This window comes from Aedes aegypti, chromosome 2 (assembly GCF_002204515.2).
Source record: "Aedes aegypti strain LVP_AGWG chromosome 2, AaegL5.0 Primary Assembly, whole genome shotgun sequence".
Classification (NCBI taxonomy): Eukaryota; Metazoa; Arthropoda; class Insecta; order Diptera; family Culicidae; genus Aedes; species Aedes aegypti.
In genome coordinates this window covers 309,912,705-309,934,560 of record NC_035108.1, presented here as the reverse complement: position 1 = coordinate 309,934,560, position 21,856 = coordinate 309,912,705, and the positions used below count along the sequence as shown (strand labels likewise).

At 38.9% G+C, this 21,856-nt stretch overlaps 1 protein-coding gene across 8 annotated transcripts in view; it reads right to left on the bottom strand.

The window, feature by feature from the left end:
- The window catches only part of LOC5564970 (probable G-protein coupled receptor CG31760), a 267,572-nt gene that overhangs the window by 42,467 nt on the left and 203,249 nt on the right, over positions 1-21,856 (bottom strand). For 7 of the 8 annotated variants that reach the window (XM_021845678.1, XM_021845684.1, XM_021845682.1 and 4 more), the window contains exons 9-11: positions 12,474-12,682; positions 11,681-11,930; positions 11,318-11,580 (exon numbers count right to left, since the gene is read on the bottom strand). In XM_021845678.1, coding sequence (XP_021701370.1) covers positions 11,318-11,580; positions 11,681-11,930; positions 12,474-12,682 — 722 coding nt within the window. Of the gene's footprint in view, positions 1-11,317; positions 11,581-11,680; positions 11,931-12,473; positions 12,683-21,856 lie in introns of those variants that run through there. The other variant, XM_021845685.1, reaches the window with a different exon arrangement.

The following is a 21,856-nucleotide window of genomic DNA, read 5'->3' as shown; positions in this document are numbered from 1 at the left end:
CTAACTCGATGGTCCCTTCAATATCGAGTAAGGGAGAGTTAACTGTATCAAATTAGGATTATTTTCGAACATGCTTGCGTGATCCAAAGTATTTTTTCATATTCAAAATAATTACTAAAAAGGCTCAATATTAAGGCGATACGTCAATTTTTTTAAGATTTTCAAACTTTTCTACTTTTTGAAAAAGGCATGCATATTTCAAGGATGTGTTATTCTACGCAAACATTAATCTCCATAATAGCTTTCTTTCTTTCTAATACACCATCTTGATTGGACCATGATTTCTCAATTTTTTGACTTTGTCCGGTATTGGGTGCTGTCCGGTACTGGGGGATCTCCCCCTACCAAATTGATCGATCTTGAAAGGTGGCACCCAATACCGGACACGATCTGGAAATGCCTCGAATTCTGTAAATTTGAACATCATTGAATGTGTGCACTATAGAAATAGTTTATTTGCAAGATGCCTATCAAAAACCTCTTTCATATATGATGAAAAATAGCACCTTTTACGATGTTGTTATGAATGTTCATTCTTCTTAATTTTATTGCATGTTTGATACCATGGTCGACGGAACCCATGAAAAATGAAAGTATTTTGAGACACTGATGCAATAATTACAAAGATATTATATAACAAATCAAGCTGTCCGAAACTGAGGGACAGGAAGTGCTTAACCAAAATTGTAATTTGTCCATATTTACTTCAATTATGAAACAAAACACATTCATACTATCAAATTAGGATTATGTTCGATCATGCTTGCGGTATCCAAAGTATTTTTTCATATTCAAAATAATTACTAAATAGGCTCAAAAGAAAATACGTCAATTTTTTAAAGATTTTCAAACTTTTCTACTTTTTTAAAAAGGGATGCATATTTCAAAGATGAGTTATTCTACGCAAACAATAGTCTACATAATAGCTTTCTTTTCTACTAATACACCATCTTGATTGGACCATGATTTCTCAATGTTTCGACTTTGTCCGGTATTGGGTGCTGTCCGGCACTGGGGGATCTCCCCCTACAAAAAAAAAGGTTTGAAAGAACTTTGTTATTTTTTTTATTTTTTTGAAAAACTGCAGCTTACATATAATTCGGAAAAAAATACTAAATTCCTGTCCTTTTAATTCAAGAATCGCTTAAGTGGTCCTTGTGGTTTTTAATACAAACATTCTTGTTCTTTTTTCTTCTTATTTTTGTAATAGAAATGGTTGGTGTTAACACGGATGGTATTTTAACTGGAAGTATTTGTAATTAAAAACTTAGATACTATTTTCTATGAACTCCGAAGTTTCATGATACTATGGTGAAAATATTGATGTAGAAAGAAGCCATTTTTTTTTCTACCTCTAGAAATTCCGAACGATTTTTTTTTGAAGGGTCTTTCATCGATTATTTTGTTGTACTGTAGAAGTTTAACGCGAAAATATTGCCGGTGTTTTTCAAGCACTTTATCTACGATGTATTGTAGTGAAAATCGTAATGCAATGTGGGGAAACTTTTGTCTTACTTTGAAATTTAGTTGAGGAATTCCTGATGGACTTTCAGAAATCAGGAACAGTACCTATTTTACCTTTCTTAGATTCTTTAAAATGTTGCTTTTAGAGTGTGGAAAGATTTTTGAACGAAGTTCATCAAAGCATTATGTGAAGGAAGGAGAAACAACAAAATGTTAAATTACGTTGAACTTGAATTTCTCTTGAAGTAAATTACAGGATAGTAAGAACATCTTTAATTAATTTACATGCAATAAATTTTTTTTTTTTAAAATCCATCAGAAACTTTTTTAGAAATTATCTTTCCAATCTATCCTTCCTTGACTTCTGGTTTTCTAGAATTCTGCCAGAAAGCCTCTGGAAATTCCGGCCTCGTATCGTTCAAAAATTCAAACTAATTGGTAAAATTATTTCTTAAAAAGTGTTTTAAGGAAGATCAATACAAATTTCTCTATGTACACTCCTGTGCAAAAGTTTGGGTTCACCCTCTCAAAAACATACAAAAGTGTTCAGTTCATATCTCTGTGATTACACGTCCAATTCAAACTCTCTAAGCCGCATTTGAATGGCAAAGGGTTATTCTTACTTCGTATGTATTTTAAGAAAAAACATTTTTCGAATTTTTCATGCTTAATTTTTACTTACAGTTGTTACATTTTCCAAAAAACACACTGAAAAATCAAACTCAAACTTTTGCACGATTCACCATACTGAGGGGTGAACCCAAACTTTTGCACGATGACTTGACTGACTATTTCATTGATTTTGAATACTTTCCAGATTTTTCCGCCAAAAATTTCGTGGGGTCTCTTCAAAGAATATAAGATTGCGATTCTAATGACACTTTGATTCAAAATTTTGGCCCACCCAATGCTGATAAAATTAGATATGATTTTTCACAACTTTAAGCAAAAATTAAGTATAAAAAGTTCAAAGAATGTTTTTGGAAAAATACATACGAAGCAAGAATAACTCTTTGCCTTTCGAATGCTGCTTAGAGAGTTTCAATTGGACGTGTAATGTCAGAGATATGGACTGAACACTTTTGCATGTTATTTAGGGGGTGAACCCAAATTTATGCACGGGAGTGTATATCTTCATAAATCCTCTCCCCCTTTCTAGTTATTTTGCTACATGTTTCCCTACTGTTATGCTAATTCCGGAAGAAGAAGTTTTCCTGGGGTGTTTCAACAAATTTCCTCCGAAGAGTTGAAGGCAAGAGACATTTTAAAAACAATTTTCTTTGCAATTATTTCATAATCTGAAAATTTGAAACATCATTGCTAGAAAAAATAAAAAAAGAATTTTTGACGCAATTTGTGCTGTATTTTGGAAATAATTCTTTAGGATTTTTGATGAACTTCGCGGAAGAATAATAACATTTTTGGGAAAACTATTTGAAGAAATTCACAGAAGAATTTCTAGAAGAACTTTTTTCAAAATATCTCAGTATTAGATTTGACAGAATCAATGATTTTTTGGAGGAATTGTTGAACTTTTGAAAAATTAAGGAAATTTTTTTAGGTAAATCCGGAATCAATTTTCTAATAAAAAAGTAGACATCGAAGGAATGGATGTCCACCAGGAGGAATTCGCTTTGAAAGTATGAACAAATCCCATAATATCATTGACAAATTTCCAAGAGATTTGCAAAAGTTCTAAAGCTACCCTCCAATATTCCTTGAGGAATTTGATCATACTTAAATTTTATAAAGTGTATCGAAAAGTTTTTTGAAAAATTTTGCGAAAAATGTTTTGAAAATTGAACAAATAATTTATGAAATATATTTTTTTTAGTAAAAATATAGTTTAAGCAATAATAATGAATAAATGTGAAAATACAAAAAAAATGAATCAAAATCAAAGAAATAATTTATTACTGGAATGGAACACTATAATCAAAAATTTCCAATATGCATTGTCTAAAAAAATCCTTTAGTAATTTTGTCTATTTTTTCAATTATTCTTTTCGGACATTATTCGAGTTGAAGTTAATGTATAATTCTTAGTGCATTCGCATAAGGAAAGTCATCATCACCGGACACCCCGAGCAGGGTATCCTCAAAAACATGAGAAATCAGAATGCAGTGCTTTATGCTGAAACAGCATTATTTGGATTATCAGAAAAAAAAAACGATTTTTTGGATTCAAATTTACAGGACATTAAAGTTTTTTTGCAGCATGGTATTTTTTGCAACAAAGATTTCTAAAAACTGTGCTTATCGCATATTACCAGAAGCTAGTTCTAACAGTAACAAATCGATCAACAGCCGGACGGTTAAGCTTTTGGTTGTCGCGCGATTCACCGAGGTCAGAATCGCCTTTGGTCGTATCGCTTTGAACCTTTGCGATAGAGAGATCGCCACTCGCAGCTAGGATTGTAATGTCTATTACGGCTTGAACCAGCCGACGGTGTTTTGAAAAAGGAGAGTCGAATTGGGCATCTAAGAGAGCCGAAGGAGATGTAGAGTTGGGATGGAAAATGTAAGACAGGCTTTGGTTTCAGGTTGGCTGACGGCGCTGCAGATTCGTTACCCGTTCTGTGGTGTAGTTGGTTAACGCGCTCAATCTAGCGTATTGGGAGTTGTGGGATCGAAGCCCATCAGAACGATTCCATTATTTTTCACAATTTATCATCTCATTTATTCAAATTGACTTTTGTGTCTACGAACTACGGGTGGTAAATGACTGGACAATGCGTACCATTGGTACTTCGCGTACCTGCAGGTATAAAATGGACCCCATTTGTGGTCCTTAGCCTCTTGTCCAGTAACTCCTATCTCTACCTCCCCGTGGTGCCGGGTATGAGTAACCATAGGGAAGATCGGGTAACCAACCCTGGTGGAACCTTGGTCGTATGCTGACAGGGAAGGGGGGCTCCTCTCTTCTGAGGGTTCTCCATGTTAGGAGCGGCTCAAAACAGCGTCTGTTCTCCATGTTAGGAGCGGCTGATCAGCGTCCTAGTGCCAGCGTGGGACTCTAAACAGTGCTGTGCACGATGATCCTCCGGCGAGACAGGGAGTTGGTGCAGGCCTTACAAGCCAGCCGTAAAAATCATCAGTACAGGAAGCATACAATGTAAATTCGCACCGGAACAATCGGCATAGACCCAGGCATCGAAAACGGACTAACGATTGGAAACTCGGATCATGGAACTGTAAGTCTCTCAATTTCTTGGGAAGTACCCGCATTCTTTCCGAATTATTGAGGGACCGCAAGTTCGACATCGTAGCGCTGCAGGAGGTTTGCTTGAAAGGGTCGACGGTACATACGTATAGGGATGGTTATACCATCTACCAGAGCTGCGGCAACAGACATGAGCTGGGTACAGCTTTTATCGTGATGGGCAAAATGCAGAGGCGCGTGATTGGGTGGTGGCCAATCGACAACAGAATGTGCAAGTTGAGGATTAAAGGCCGTTTCTTCAATATCAGCTTAATCAACGTGCACAGCCCTCACCTAGCAAGTGACGATGACGATAAGGACGCTTTCTACGCGCAGCTGGAACGTGAATACGACGGCTGCCCAAGCCATGATGTCAAAATCGTTATCGGAGATCTCAACGCTCAGGTTGGCCAGGAGGAGGAATTTAGACCGATTATAGGGAAGTTCAGCGCTCACCAGCTTATGAACGAAAACGGCTTTAGACTGATTGATTTCGCCGCCTCCAAAAACATGGCCATACGTAGTACCTACTTCCAGCACAGCCTCCCGTGTCGGTACACCTGGAGATCACCCCAACAGACTGAATCGCAAATCGACCACGTTTTGATTGATGGAAGGCACTTCTCGGACATTATCGATGTCAGAACCTATCGCGGCGCAAACATCGATTCGGACCACTACCTTGTGACGGTTAAAGTGCACCGTTGTGAACAACATTCGGTACCGACGCCCGCCCCGGTACAATCTGGAACGACTCAAGCAACCCGAAGTCGCAACTGAATACGCGCAAAGCCCTGAGGCAGCGTTGCCGGAAGAGGGAGAGCTGACCGAAGCCCCTCTTGAGGACTGCTGGAGTAGTCTCAAAGCAGCCATTAACAACGCAGCGCATGGTGCCATTGAATTCGTGGAAGGAAATCGACGGAACGGTTGGTTCGACGAGGAGTGTCAGTCGGTTTTGGATGAGAAGAATGCAGCGCGGGCGATGCAGCGCGGGCGATGAGGTCACGTTTACCTCGGTTCCGCGTTTTGAAATTTTTTGGAATTCAGCTTGTGCTTTGAAACAATTCTTTGCGTAATCAAATTTGATGAAATAAAAATCGGTAGTTAAGAAGCTACATTAGTGCAAAAAATGTGAATCGGCAAAAGTGGAATAAATGTGCACCTGACGTGTGATCGATCGTGAGCGTTTTCTGGCATGAGCGAAAGGGGATGGAAGCGCAGTAGATGGAAGCTTTCATGGCGATGACACCTCCACCGTGGCCTTCGATCAACTGAGTGAGATTGTTCTGATTATTATTGTTATTATTTCAAGTATACATATCAAAACAAATAGGGGAACGTAGTCCAAAATGCCACTTTAAGGATTTGTGGCGCTTTTGCGTGTGTTCATTGTTATTCACTATCAATTTACATACATAAATTGATGTTTTACGGGATGGGGATCAGAGTAACTTTTGTTTTCGTTTCAGAGAGCGAGTAAGGGCGCTTAAGCCCAGGCTTCAGAGCCAGGACATACGGGAGAAATACCTGTGTCCCATCCTAGGAAAAGGACAAACAACAATGGAGTGCGCATTAACTTTCTTAGCAACGCCACTCCCAACGATTTTGCCTATCTCCCTAAATGGAACGGTTGGTACGGTTGTCCCCGTTTCTTCCCTCACAATATTTCAAAATTTCCTGTCTATCATGTTATTCATTCGTGAATAATCTGATCGTCGGAAATATTTGAATTACCTTCAAACCCCAAGTCTGCACAGTGGGCCTGGCCATTTTAATATTTGTATCAAATCATTGATATGCTGCAAATATTAATGCTGACAAGAAAGTACTGGAAGAAATTTCAGTATTTCCAGGATGCTTTTCAATATTGGCTGTGCAAGTACTTAGAATAGAATAGAATAGAATAGAATAGAAGAATGCAGCGCGGGCGATGATGCTGCAGCAAGGCACCCGTCAAAACGTGGAAAGATACAAACAGAAGCGAAGACAGCAAACCCATCTATTCCGGGATAAAAAGCGCCGCCTGGAAGAGTTGGAGTGCGAAGAGATGGAGCAGCTGTATCGTTTTCAAGAAACACGTAAGTTCTACAAGAAACTCAATGCATCCCGCAAAGACTTTGTGCCGCGAGCCGAAATGTGCCGGGATAAGGATGGAGGTATCTTGACGGACGAACGTGAGGTGATCGAAAGGTGGAAGCACCACTACGATGAACACCTAAACGGCGCAGAGGAGGAAGATCAGGACAGCAGGAGGAATGACTTCATCAGTACGGCGGATGAGGGAGACGTGCCAACTCCCACAATAGGCGAAGTTAAGGATGCTATCAAACAGCTCAAGAACAACAAAACAGCTGGAAAGGATGATATTGGAGCGGAACTTATTAAAATGGGCCCGGACAGGTTGGCCACTTGTCTGCACCGATTGATAGCCAGGATCTGGGATACAGAACAGCTACCGGAGGAGTGGAAGGAGGGAATAATATACCCAATATACAAAAAGGGTGACAAGTTAGAATGTGAGAACTATCGAGCGATCACCATTCTTAACGCAGCCTATAAAGTGCTTTCCCAGATCATCTTCCGCCGTCTATCGCCACTGGCAAGCAGATTTGTGGGAAGTTATCAAGTCGGTTTTGTGGACGGGCGATCGACAACAGACCAAATCTTTATGTTGCGACAGATCCTCCAAAAATGTCGCGAATATCAAGTCCCTACGCACCACCTGTTCATCGATTTCAAAGCGGCCTATGATACCATCGACCGCGAAGAGTTATGGAAGATTATGGACGAGAATGGTTTTCCCGGGAAACTGACTAGACTGATCAAAGCAACGATGGATAGTGTACAGTGCTGTGTGAAGATATCGGGTACATTATCGGACCCGTTTGAAACACGCAAAGGACTTCGACAAGGCGATGGTCTTTCCTGCCTCCTGTTCAATATTGCGCTAGAAGGTGTTATGAAACGGGCGAGCTTCAACATGCGGGGCACGATCTTCAATAAGTCCAGCCAGTTCATCTGCTTCGCTGACGACGTGGACATTGTCGGAAGAACGTTCCAGTTGGTTTCTGAACAGTATACCAGGCTGATACGTGAAGAAGATCGGGTTGGATTGAAGGTAAATACGTCGAAGACGAAATATCTGCTGGCTGGAGGAACCGAGCGCGATAGAGCTCGCATTGGCAGACGCGTGATGATCGACGGGGATGAGTTCGAGGTGGTGAACGAATTTGTCTATCTCGGATCATTGATAACGTCGGATAACAACTGCAGCAGAGAAATTCGAAGACGTACCATTGCCGGAAGTCGTGCTTACTACGGACTCCACAAGACCTTGCGGTCTGGTAAACTTCACTTCCGTACTAAGTGTACCATGTACAAGACGCTAATAAGACCGGTAGTCCTCTACGGGCATGAGACGTGGACAATGCTCGAAGAGGACCTGCAAGCGCTAGGAGTTTTTGAACGACGTGTGCTTAGGACGATCTTCGGCGGAGTATGTGAGAACGGCGTATGGAGGAGAAGAATGAACCACGAGCTTGCGCAACTCTACGGTGAACCCAATATCCAGAAAGTCGCCAAAGCTGGAAGGGTACGATGGGCGAGACACGTTGTGAGAAATGGTGTTCACCTCAAATCCGGCCGGTACAAGACGAAGGGGAGCGCAACGAGCTAGGTGGACGCAACGAGCATGGACCGAGTTAGTTGGCGTAACATTGTGGCGCAGGTCATGTCTTGAAGGACGTAGAGCCAGCAAAAGTATGTAAGTAAGTCTACGAACTACAATTTTTTCAACATTTTTTTGTATGCATAGAGACCAGGTCTGTCCCACTCGGGCGTACCACTTCTAGTACTGCATTCTAGATTACCTTAAGAGCCATAAAATTTTGGACATAGGGGTCTTTAATTAGTCTTTGTAGAGACATTTTTTGTTTGAATAGAGATAGTAAATTCTTCAATCGAATAGAACTTTCCAGGAAATATAGAAATCCTGGGAAACAGAAAACTGTTTCGCGGGAAATGGGAATCCCTGGAAATCTCATTTCACGGGATGGAAACTCTAATGAAAAAATATGATATCGAATATTTCAATGATAAACTGATATAAAATTATAATATCAGCTTGATGCTGAAAACAAATTATGTTTTCGACTTGTTTTCTTTTTGATATTCTACTTTGCTTGGGAAATGAGTCTGCGCGGAATTTGAGATAGTTTATTTTAAATAAATCGACAAAAAAGCTTTTAGATAACTTTTTTTAAACTGCCAGTTTTAAGGTGTCATAGAACATCACTCTTTTGAGGAGAATAAATACTTTTTAACATTGTTTAATATATTTTTCTTGATACCGTGTTGATTGGAATTGCCGAACGCCTCAAAAGCCGGAAACTGGCCGTTTTCGCGGTGTTTTTGGACGACATTCCGTTTTTTTCGCCCAAAATCCATAATTTAGATGCCTTCTACATGCTCCATGTATAAAAGATGTCAAAAAAAAAAAAAAATTGGATGATTTTGGGCCGGTGTCCGAGATTCGAAGCATCAGGACACTTCGAATCAACACGGTAAATATCTAACTTGCGAAGTGCAGTGCATAAGAAGATGGAACTACGAGCATTCTTTTTAATATCAGAATGAGATATGAAACCAAAATTGTTTTGATTCGGGATATGATTTTGATATTCCCGTCTGCCCTATTGATTTGACTATTAAAGTTATGCTCTGCATGAGCTGTCTGGATTTCGAATCAACGTGTCCGTAATTTGAATCGAAACGGTATCCGACTGATCCTGATTTTTTAAATTGTCGGCTTAGACAAGGACAAGCGAAATAGTTAAATCGGGAGAACCAATTTGAAACATGTTCACTTTTCTAGTTCAATCTAATTGAAGCAAGTAAGTTAAATAGGAGAGTTACATATTCAATTCGTCCCTAATTCAATCCTTTTTTTCTATGTAATGCAGCTTTAAAAAATGAATTGAAATGAATGATGTAGCATTCTATGGTGAGGGGGAGTCCACGGTTTTGTGATGAATCATGTATCAGTTATGCGAAAAAAGGTTAAGTTGCTCCAGCAACACACATGTTATAATTGTGTATTATCAAATAATATATGACCAAAACTAGTCATATATGAGTTGATAATACACAATTATAACATGTGTGTTGCTCGGGTAGGGAGGAGGGTTGTTCAAAAACCTTCCAAAAAGTGCTACGTCATTTATGGACGTCCCTTTAACGACAATCAATCTACCTATAACTAATAACTATTCGATAAAATGTGTTTATCAATTTTCATAATTCTGTGTTGATGGCATGAGGATTTTCAATGGTTACGACAAACCACGAAATAAAATGATCAATAGGAGCCAAACTGATATCAGTTAGTATTCCACCACCGAAAAGCAACAAACAACAAGGCACGGAAGCTCTAAATAATATGACACGCAGTAAGTCAGCATGGCAGCGATGCTCATCAATTTGGTCGAGAAACTTCAAGACCATAACTCGGTGCGGGTGAAATGAGTCATGAAACGAATCGTAAAATATACTTTATGGCTGGCGATGGACCATAAACATGCTTTGCTTTAGTACCTCGAATGGATGATGATAAATAGTATAATTTTCTGACTTGAAGTATCTTTGCATGCAATTTTAGATCGCTGAAAGCGGACGATAATGACAGTTTAAAAAAGCGATACGAATTTATGCTTCAACGATAGCATAAGGTGAAACATTTTGATTTGAGTTTGAAACAAGCAATAAGTCTGGGAACTGATTTGAACTGTAGGGGGGATTGGACATGCTTGATCCCTAGGAGGATTTGATCCAACCGCATTTTCTCGGAATCTATAACAATTTGCTTACAAAAAATTACTTGCAACACTTTGTCTATACGAAAGACAATGCCAGAGCGCAAAAAATCTTCAGAGGAGGCACAAATCTCCCATTTGTAGGGGAACTTGTCATTTCATCAAAAGTTGTAATCAAAAGGTTTAAATGTTTTAAGTATTTGAAACTTCGAATAAGTTATCAAACGCGTAATTATAAATTATTATTTATTATTATTATATACATTATTCCAAATAAGTTTCTGTTGAGTAAAATATAAAGTTGAGTATGGTATACAGTATATCTGTTGAGTAATATATATTTTAAATCACATATAGGCTGAGGTCATTTGATCCCATAACTAATACATAGCCAAAATATTATTTGTAGAATAAAGTAATATTCAGGAACTTCGAATTTCACAGAATTGCAATACCGTTTTGACTCATATTACGGACACTTAAGGCCTCAGTTATGTATAACTCATCAGCATGCATATAAAATAAATCATTCTATTTCTCGCATATCTTCTGATCTCGCCCTAAAAGCCATTGGTAACCATGTGTGTAGCTCATTGTTTCTGAGCATTTGAATGGATTTTCATGTCATTTAACAACGCTATGGGAAAGAAAGGATTATTATCTACCTGCCCGTGATGTTGGTTTGGATGCTTATTCTTTCTTTTGATCAGGAACAACGAGCTACACACGTGGCTACCAATGGCTTTTAGGGCGTTATCTCAGAGTATGCGAGATTTGGTCTTTACCCTGGTACATCTTAGGCGCATTTAAACCCACGCCTCCTACTGAATGTGTAACTTACCCAACGGAATTGGCCGTGCCGGAGTAGCAGCTGTTGGTTCCGCTGTGGCCATCCTCGGTGATGCCGCTGGTTTCCTTGAGTGAGTCCTCCTTCGGATATTTGTGCTTGTGCGATGAGTGTAGTCCACTGCCACCAATACTCTTTCCGAGTGGACTTTTCAGTGTAAAGTAACCCCCCGGTTTTGGCTTCAGATGTCGATTGTTCATCTCCATGTGAACAATCCTCATAAATTCAATTTGAGCAGCGAGTTTCTGAATTTCTTCCTTGGAAGAAAAAAACATACGAAATCGAAACAAGGGGATTAATGTTGAGTTCGCGTGTTTTTTTTTCTGGAATGACTTTGTTTATGGGTTTATGGCTTACCTTCAGCTCTTCATTTTCCTGGTAGAGGTCTGCGGTTTCCTCCGGAACCAAACCGATGCCGTTGAGAGAAAACGATGCGGTTATTCCCCGTTTCCGGGCTCGTTGATCCCACTGGTCGCCCTGTCCACGCAGTATCCGCAAAATTTTTGGTCCAAACACGAGCGCTATCGTTACGGATGTGCTGAGCTGTGTCCGGATGAAGCCCAACAGATATTTTATATCGGGCCCGGCTTGTGGGAAGAAGAATAAACTGTCGAGGCGCGTGGGAGGAGAGGAAAGATTAACGGTTATTAGTCCACTGTAACATTGCGTTGAAGGCCAGTTTGTTGGCAAACATTTTGTGGTTATTTCTAGCGACCGGGCGCTACTATTTTAGTGCGATACATGTCAATTTTTGTTTGACCAGTTTCGGAAATGAACATTTGTTTATCTTCTATATTTATTCGAATTCATATATAAGATAATAGAGGAATTTTGAAATATGTAGGTTCCTATTCAAAATATCCCTAATCTGTTAAACTTCAGGAATTGGCATAAAATTTGATCATAATGGATATATTCTTTTCTTTTTCAAGAGATGTTTGACCTATGTAAAGTCCATTTCTAGCCAAATATTGGACACTATGTGCTGATAGCTTAATTGAGTCATATTCAGTTAAAATTTCTTTCACCACAACTCTGAGTTGGCCTTTTGAATCAAATGGTAATGAATTAACTAAATGTGAGAAACTGCCCCAGCCCTAAGAGGGTGAATCGATAATCTGTCCCCTCAAACACACATATGTATACTCACTGGAACGCAACCATGGTGGTGTTGACGAGCGCGATGTTGTAGATGGCATACGAGATGAGCCGGGCCTCGTTGTAGAGTGACTCGGCATTCCGGACGTTGTAGCAAACGCGGATGCCCCATGCCAGGAACAGCACCTCGCCGATGGCCAAACTGTGATCCCACCAGTTGTAGGAGCACTGTTTGAAGATGAGTCCATTCTGATCGACTATCTGCGGATTGGTGAGATAAACAGTATTACGGCGAAAAGTGATTAGTTCGCTTCGGAATTTAGCGTTTTCGAGTGGTAATTAAATGGGCGCTTCATCTGTTGGGTCGGTTTTGCTGGAATCGTGTTTGCCCACGTGGCTTGATGCGATGCACTCATCGACAGAAGCGCTTATTTCTTCCAACCGGAGATTGTACATCCGCGGTTGATCTTGATAGAGTATTTGCAGTGCGAAGTTAATTAAGCTACGCATTCAATCGGAAATGCAAGCCGATGTTGGTGAACTTATATTCAAAAATCAATCAATGGGTTCAACTGTGGCATGAGAACTTGCGTGGGTTTGGCTCATACCATCTAGCTTCCTTTCTGCATTTACCCAAATTTTACTGTTTGGACCAAACTACCCCCATTTGGTAGGTGCAGCTCTCTCTAACATCGGTAGGGAAGAGAGAGAATACCGAGAGATTTTGGATTGGCATAATGATCGTTTGGCTTAATGGCCGTTTGTCAGTGAGCATCGTGCTGTGCGTACACGAATTCTCTCTGCTCTTGGAAGTTTTATAAAAACTACCTAAAGCAATAAAACAGTGCTTTTCAGTGCTAAAATTAAAAACGGTACTTTTCAGTGCTACTAAAACAGTACTTTTCAGTACTATTTTTTCTACTATTGATCTCTTTATGATCCTTGTTTGGACCCGCGCCTTCGATTTTTCGTTGGACCCGTTGGCGAAAGCTAGCGGTGGTAATCCTTCTTGGACACCGTCTTGGGAAAATCCTCTTATGAGGTCTCGTCTTCTTTCGTTTATTCACTAAACATGGTTGCAACTACAAACAAAAGGAAGGGTGAATCTCTGAATTCACAACTTCCTTCCAAAAAAGTGGGATTTAAAGCTGTCACTAAACGTGGCAAGAAGGTTCTCCGGAATGCGAACTTTGTTCCAAGAATGAAGTGGATAATTGATAATTTCATCGAAATGAGCAATCAATTCGATGCCCCAGACAAATTTTCCGAACACCAAATCGAAGCAGTCTCTAGCCCAGGCTTTTGAATTCAAGTGAGGAAGCAAAGAGTGCCGCCTATCGTGGTCAGTTGTTCCGAACTTGGGGGATTTAGGCAGGAGAACTTGAACTGCATTAGGGGAATCAAGGTTTCCTCCCAAATCGCAAAGAAAGGAGATAGTCGCGTTTTGCCGGGAACTCTCAAAGATCGTGAACTTCTTCTCAAACATCTTGAAGAGAAGAAGCACAAATTTTTTACTGATGACGACAAAACTGAACGTTTGTTCAAAGTTGTCTTGAAAGGTCTCTCAAGTGACTATAAGTCTCCTGAAGAGATCGAAAATGGAATAAATGATTTACTTGGATTTTCCCCAGTCCAAGTAATCATTATGAAAAAGTGAACCCAATCTGGCATTGTTAGGAAAGGGCTTTCTCAAGAATATTATTTAGTTCACTTTAACAAAAAAGAACTAAATAATATTAAAGCTTTAGAAAAAGCAAGAATTATGTTCGATGTCCGTGTGACATGGAAACATTTCCAGAAACCTGGAGGAAATTACCAGAACCCCACTCAGAGCCATCGGTGCCAAAAGTGGGGTCAAGGTACAAAACATTGCCGCATGATGCATGATTTGTGGAGGTTCTTCTCACGCCAAGGACCTCTGTCCAGTGAAGGAAGATACCAACATGTTTATATGCTCGAATTGCGGGAGCAATCATAAGTCAAATTTTTGGGCTTGCCCTTCGCGTAGGTGAGTCGTCAAGGCTCGTGCCAGGCAGATGAAAGATAATAATCGTTACGATAACGGTCGTTTTCGTAATTTGCCTGGTAGAGTATCTAACAATGCTCATTTTTCAGTTAACGCTCGCTTGATTAGGAATCATACCCATCAGGTAGATCATAATCATGCTCATTAACAAACTAATTTTAATCCGTCGGGTAGCCTTTCGAATCTTTTAATTTCGAATGTATATACCCAAGGAAAATCCTTTGCCAATATCGTAGCAGGTAATTTTAACTCCTCCCTTATTCATACTATGAGTACCCGTTCTAATTGTTTCAAATCAATTGAAAAAAAAACCCTGCCGCCACAGGAAACTTCTACTCCGCCTCTTCGTCTTCCGAAAATTATAACGGGAAATCATCAGATAATGTACCCACTTCAAGTGATATGTCTGCCTCTGATTTTAATTTTCTAAATGAACAATTGAATCTAATGATTGATGCAATGTTCAAAGCCACCACTATGACTGAAGCAGTCCAAGTCGGTGTAAAATTTACTAATCAATTTGTTATTGGATTACGTTTTTCTAATGGATCCAAATAATAATTTAAATATTTTAAATTTGAATGCTCGCTCTTTGAATGGTAAAAAGGACGAGTCGTTTAATTTTCTCACAGCTAATAACGTGCGTATAGCAGTTATTACTGAAACGTATTTGAAACCTGGATCTAAACTCAAAAGAGATCATAACTTTTTTGTTTATCGTAATGATCGACTTGATGGGGCATGTGGAGGAGTTGCAATCATCATTCATAGGCGTATAAAACAGCAACTGTTTTCATCATTTGAAACTAAAGGTTTTGAAACTTTAGGTGTTTCTGTTGAAACACAGCTTGGTAAATATGCTTTCATAGCTGCCTATTTGCCTTTTCAATGCTCTGGACAGCAAGTTAATTTGCTTCCAACTTACTTGCGAAAATTGACTCGCAATCAGTCAAAAATTTTTGTCATTGGTGACTTTAATGCCAAACATCGGTTATGGAATAATTCTCAAAGTAATTCCAACAGCAGAATTTTATTTGATGAGTGCTCTTCAGAATATTTCTCAATTCAATACCCTGATAGCCTTACATGTGTTTCCTTTTCTAAAAACTAATCTCCGATTGATTTGGTCTTAACCGACTCTAGTCATCTTTGAAGTCAATTAGTTACTCATGCTGATTTTGATTCTGATCATGTTCCTGTTACATTTCAAATATCTCATGAAGCGATTCTGAATCCTGTCAGCTCCACTTTAATTTATTTTTGAGCCGACTGGAATATATATGAAACATATATTGACTCTAATATTGATGTTAACATATCTTTACAAACAAAACTTGATATTGACAATGCTCTTGAAACAAATTCCATTGTTGAAGCCAGGAGCATTGCAATTCCAAAATGTGAAGTAAAATTTGAATCCGTGATTATAGACGATGATCTTAAACTCTTGATCCGTCTAAAAAAAGTGAGGAGAAGGTAATTTCAACGCACTCGCGATGCTGCTATGAAAATTATATGGCAGGATTTGCAGAAAAAAAAAATTAAAAACGTTTCTCACAATTAAGAAACAAAAATTTAGAAAATATAATTTCTCAATTGGACCCTGGCTCTAAGCCCTTTTGGAAATTATCTAAAATATTGAGAAAGCCTCAGAAGCTTACACCGGCATTGAAAGAGGAAAACAAATTATTACTAACTAATTGCGAAAAAGCTCAAAAACTTGCTATGCAGTTTGAAAGTGCGCACAATTTTATGTTAGGACTTACTAGTCCAATTGAAAATCAAGTTACTCAGGACTTCGAAAATATTCTTAGTCAAGAGAACGTTTTTGAAAATTCCTGGGAGACTGATTTGGAAGAAGTGAGAACTATTATTTAAAAATTCAAATATATGAAAGCTCCTGGCGATGATGGAATTTTCTACACCCTCATCAAGAAACTTCCAGAAAGTAGCTTATTATTCTTAGTTGACATATTTGACAAATGTTTTCAATTAGCATATTTTCCTGACAAACGGAAAAATGCCGAAGTTGTTCCAATTTTAAAACCAGACAAAAATCATGCAGAAGCTATCGTCCAATCAGTTTGCTTTCCTCCATCAGTAAACTTTTTGAAAAGGTTATTTTGAACAGAATGATGGCCCACATCAACGAAAATTCAATTTTTGCCAATGGACATTCGACCACTCATCAACTCTTACGTGTAACAAATTTGATCCGTTCCTACAAATCTGAAGGCTATTCTACTGGTCTTGCTCTTCTAGACATAGAAAAAGCATTCGACAGTGTTTGGCATGAAGGTTTGATCGTTAAATTGAAAAACTTTAATTTTCCAACATACATTGTTAGAATATTTCAAAGTTATCTGTCAAATCGTACACTTCAGGTTAATTATCAGAACTCCAGATCTGGAAGACTTCCTGTAAGAGCTGGTGTTCTTCAAGGCAGCATTTTGGGACCAATATTATACAATATTTTCACATCTGACTTACCTGATATACCTCAGGGATGTCAAAAATCTTTGTTTGCGGATTACACAGGCCTCTCCGCGAAAGGACGAAGTCTGCGTGTCATCTGTAGTCGATTACAAAAAAGTTTGGATATTTTTTCTTCATACTTGCAAAAATGGAAGATTTCTCCTAATGCTTCCAAAACTCAACTAATAATATTCCCACATAAACCAAAAGCTCTTTATTTGAAGCCTGTGAGCCCGAGTGGGACGGACCTGTCATAACTCAAGCAAGAAATAATCTAAATGCTAGTCGAGCTTTCAAAGAATATCGATTAAATTTGAACTTGACTTAGGTCCGACATCGTTCCACCTAATTATGCAAAACGAAGTTTAGCTGAACAGCAAACATTTAACTTTCCACAAAAAATCCATTTACCAATGTCCTATTTAACTTGCCTATGTATGCATATCAAAAGGAAAAGTTAAGTGTTCATGGTTCTTTGGAACTTGTCTCCCAACTCTTCTTCAACTCGTAACAACTTTTGCTCATAAAATTGTGAAAGGTTTCCGAGACAGTACCGACAAAGTATCAGCAAAATTCATTGTTTACAATTCGTGCTTACGAGTTGCCTTCACCCGAAACTCTCTGCTCTCGCACCTCCCAGCCGTTGGAAAAGTGCTGTTCATTTGAATAATTTGTCCTTCCAGGCACCCATGCCGAGCACGGTCATAGCAAGTTTTGGCACCTTCTCCGTTTACCGCTCCCTATCATCCGACTTGGAAACGTTTGTGTTGGGAAAACGCTCACGTGTGAACCCGGAGTGGTGGACTGATTGTCGCTCTGGGCCACTTTTATTATCCTCTGCGCAGTCAAACCCTCCACAATACAGTTATGCTATAGCCACGATAGGGCGAGAATAGAGACCTGTTGGAACGCCAGTGATTTGAGTTTGAAACAATCAAATCAAATGGATACATCAAATATTTATAAGTTGCTTCTGGCATCGCTGCCCATTGCTCGTGACCGGTAATACCTGATTCCATGAGGTCTTATTTGTAGAGTGATATTTGGTGTTGTGGTATATGATTGCAAAGAAATTGACGGGTTCAAATACATTTATGTTTCCTTTGGAAATAGGATTATTTTAGGTCAATCTACATAGTAAACAAGTGCTATGGTTTAACAATGGCCGGGCTCCAAGTAAAGAGGCGACCAAAACTACCAAAAGAGATGTTGAGATTGTTAGTTTTTTTTTAATAATATTAAAATTTACCTAATGTATTTAATCATGACCCTTCGATTGAAATCGAATTTATATTTAAATTTCTTTGACTTTTTTTCGTTCCGAACTACCCTACCCAACCTCTCCTCATAGTTGGTGCTGACAGGCATCGCTACCAAAAAAATTGCGTTTAAATGATTTCTCTAGTTTGAACAAAATATTGCGAAAAGAAGAATAACAATTGTTATAGAAACTGGCCTTAAGCCTGCGAATCATACCATTGCTAGAATAAAAGTATCGAGCCATGTGAACAGTTGTGCCGAGGAAGACAATTTTAATTGTTTAACTAAATATCAGCCATTCCAAGAAAAACCGATCTAGTGGGTCACCGAGTTCGAGAAAATTTGCTATTTTCTTTCTTATCCGAAATAAGAAAACACTTGTTTTTGGATTTTTTGGTTAGGGTGACCAGATAAAACACGATTTAGCAAAATTTTTATTTATAAAAAATTTTAACTTTTGAACCGCTTGACCGATTTTCAATTGTTTTGTTTTTACATGAAAATATATAAAAATCCCCTAAAAACTAGATTTTTTTCTATTTTATCGCGTAATTTTTTTTCAGAGTTTTATATTTTTTTCTGAAAAGTTGAAATCTTAAGCTTTCATTCCATAAAAAAAAAAAATGGAAATCGGTTGAGCTGTTCAAAAGTTATGTTTTTTTATAAATACAAAATCTAATGCGCTAAGACCTACAGTGTGTGCCGATGAAAAATGATTGATTTTTTATTTTCAATACCATATATGTCTCAGAAACTAAAAAACATACATCGCTAAAAATTTGCCAGTAAACATAAAATTTTCTGAACTTTCTGAAGAAATAATGAGAACAGCAATAATACCTTTTTGTCCCGAGGCTTGCAAAACACAAAAAAAAAACGAATTTTTTTAATATTTTTCTTCATGTAAACAGACGATTTTTGTGAAATTTTATATTTTTCTTAAAAAGTCAAATATTTTTGTTTTCATTTCGTCCAAGAAAATTGAAAATCGGTTAAGCGGTTCAAAAGTTATAATTTTTTTTAAAATAAAAATTTTGCAAAATCGCGATTTGGGAGGAATATTCTGCTACCAAGGAGACTGACGCCATGAAAGAGCTTACGAACTTCCTACAGCGTCGTATTCAAATTTTGGAGGCACTCTCCAATCTGCCGGTTGAACAGCGAATGGATGCTGGTTCATCGATATTTCCAAGGAAACCCAATGTTGTGAAGGTTTGTAACACCACTCTCCAACCATCGGCTCCAAATAAATGCGCAGCTTGTTCATATAGTCATCTGCTTCATCAGTGTGCACAGTTTTTGAAGCTACCTAATTCGAAAAGGGGTGGACTGCTACGGTCTCACTCACTGTGTCGAAACTTTACACATACGTTTTTGTCCCAAGTTGTCCCAGGCTAAAATTTATTTCCAAGGGTACTTTGAGATGTAAACGTAAGGATCGTGAAGAATTTAGCTGCACAAATTTGCTCTTTTTTAATTTAGGGCTTTTTGAATTTTTACAATATTTTTAACCATTTTCTGTTAAAAACAGCTAAAAAATAATTCAAACAATAACTGAATATCGTTAAATCATGTATATCATCATTTCTATGTAAGTTCTAACATTTATAATGGTTTGCACAACGCTAATCGCATAAATGGCTTATATGCAATATGCATCATTAGTAACAAAATTTATTATTTTGCTATAGGCCCTATTCAAAAGTTAGTCTCGAAAACTTGTTTTCGAAAACAAAACATCAAATTTGTATCGCAAAACTCATAAATACGACAAGAGAAGGAAAACATATTTTTGGCCGCCAGTCTGTATGGAAACCGCCCATAGTGCCACACCAACGAACCCAGCACTACTCCTACAGCAACCGAATCAAAACGAAGACACAATCATCAGCAGGGTGGTTAACGTGGCAACCACCAGCACAGTAACTTGCAGTTCAGCTACTAGATCCCCGACCTGAGTGTTGTTGCTCACGGCGATCGTTGTTCTGGAGGATGACCAGGGTCATACCGTACATGCGAGAGCCCTGTTGGATAGTGCTGCACGCTATGTCTGAACCAGACGATTATAAAAATCGAATGTACATCGGATTTTTTCTCGCTTGAGTTTAGTTTTTGGGTTATATTTTCATAATCGGAAAGTTTCAAAATATTCCATCGGTGAAATTTTGATGTTTTCCACTTTTTAGCCATTTTTCATACTGAATCCCATGAAAATCAAGTTTTCGACGCATTTCTGCCCATACAAAATGTATGGAAAAAATTTCACCGATAGAATATTTTAAAACCTTCCGATTATGAAAATATAGACCAAATACTGATCTTTAGCGAGAAAAAATCCGATGTACATTCGATTTTTATAATCGTTTGGTTCAGACATAGCGTGTGCTGCAGAGTGTAATCTTATCATCAAGCGTATGAGGAAGCAATTGGTACTCAAAGAGGCACCCAGCATGGGTGGTTGTATGCATCGACGGTACTTTTAACAAGGTGCATGGGAGGGTCACGGTGACTGTCCGTTCTCGAATTTCGAACTTCTCCCAAGGGATGGAGTTTTATGTTTTGTCCAAGTTGTCAGCCCAGCCAAGAATAGCTTCCGTAGACCCAAGTAAATTGAATTTACCAGTAGGAGTTGAATTAGCGGACCCACACTTTCTTACGTCAGAACAGTAGAAGCATTAACCTAAGAATGCTAATGTCGCTGCTGTTTGTGTGACCAACATCTAGTTTGCTGCGATGTGACAGCGTGAGTACCGGGCCTCAAAGTGTCAAAGGCCAAAACAAAACATTTTGTGTTGTGTGGGATCGATCAATTAATAAAAAATAACAATTAAAGGTAATAATTAGGTAAATCAATTTTGTGACAACAGCGCCACTAGCGTTCTACTACTAATATTTCTATTGTCAGAACCGATTGACTTGGTGCTAGAAACGGAATTCTTTTTCGATATGTTTGTGTCTGGCCAGCGTATAAAGATGGGTGACAATCTGCATCTATTAGTTGACTCAGTATTCGGGTGGATAGCTACAGGTCGATACCCAACCCGAAGACAAGCAACTGGGAGGTATTCGGTGTCCCTATCGAGGAACGGAGAGTTAATCCGCAATCTGGTAGATTCGAGAGCAACAGTAGAGAAGGGATTCCTACAAATCGAGAGACGGTTGAACCGAGAATCATCGTTACGCGATCAGTATGTGTCTCTCATGGAGGAGTATGAGGCATTAGGGCATATGTCACGAGTCGATCACGAGAGGGATAGAGTGGAGGGATGCTACCACCCACACCACCAAATTATAAAGGAGGGAAGTACTACTACACGGGTAAGGGTGGTGTTTGATGCATCAGCCAGAGTATCAACTGGCCTTTCGCTAAATGACTGTTTTCATTCTGGTCTGGTCATCCAAAGAGATCTTCGTTCGATTATTCTTCGCTGTCGTTTTCGCCCAATTATGTTGGTAGCCGACGTTGAGAAAATGTTTCGACAAGAAGACGTTTGCACAGAAGACAGGCGATTTCAATCGTTTATTTGGCGTCCGTCACTGGATCAACCTTGGCAACATATGAATTGAAAACGGTCACATATGGAAGCTAACCAGCCCCATTTCTTGCGACAAGGACTTTGGTACAACTTGCAAATGATGAGGCAGAGCGATTCCCACTTGCATCGGCCACGGTT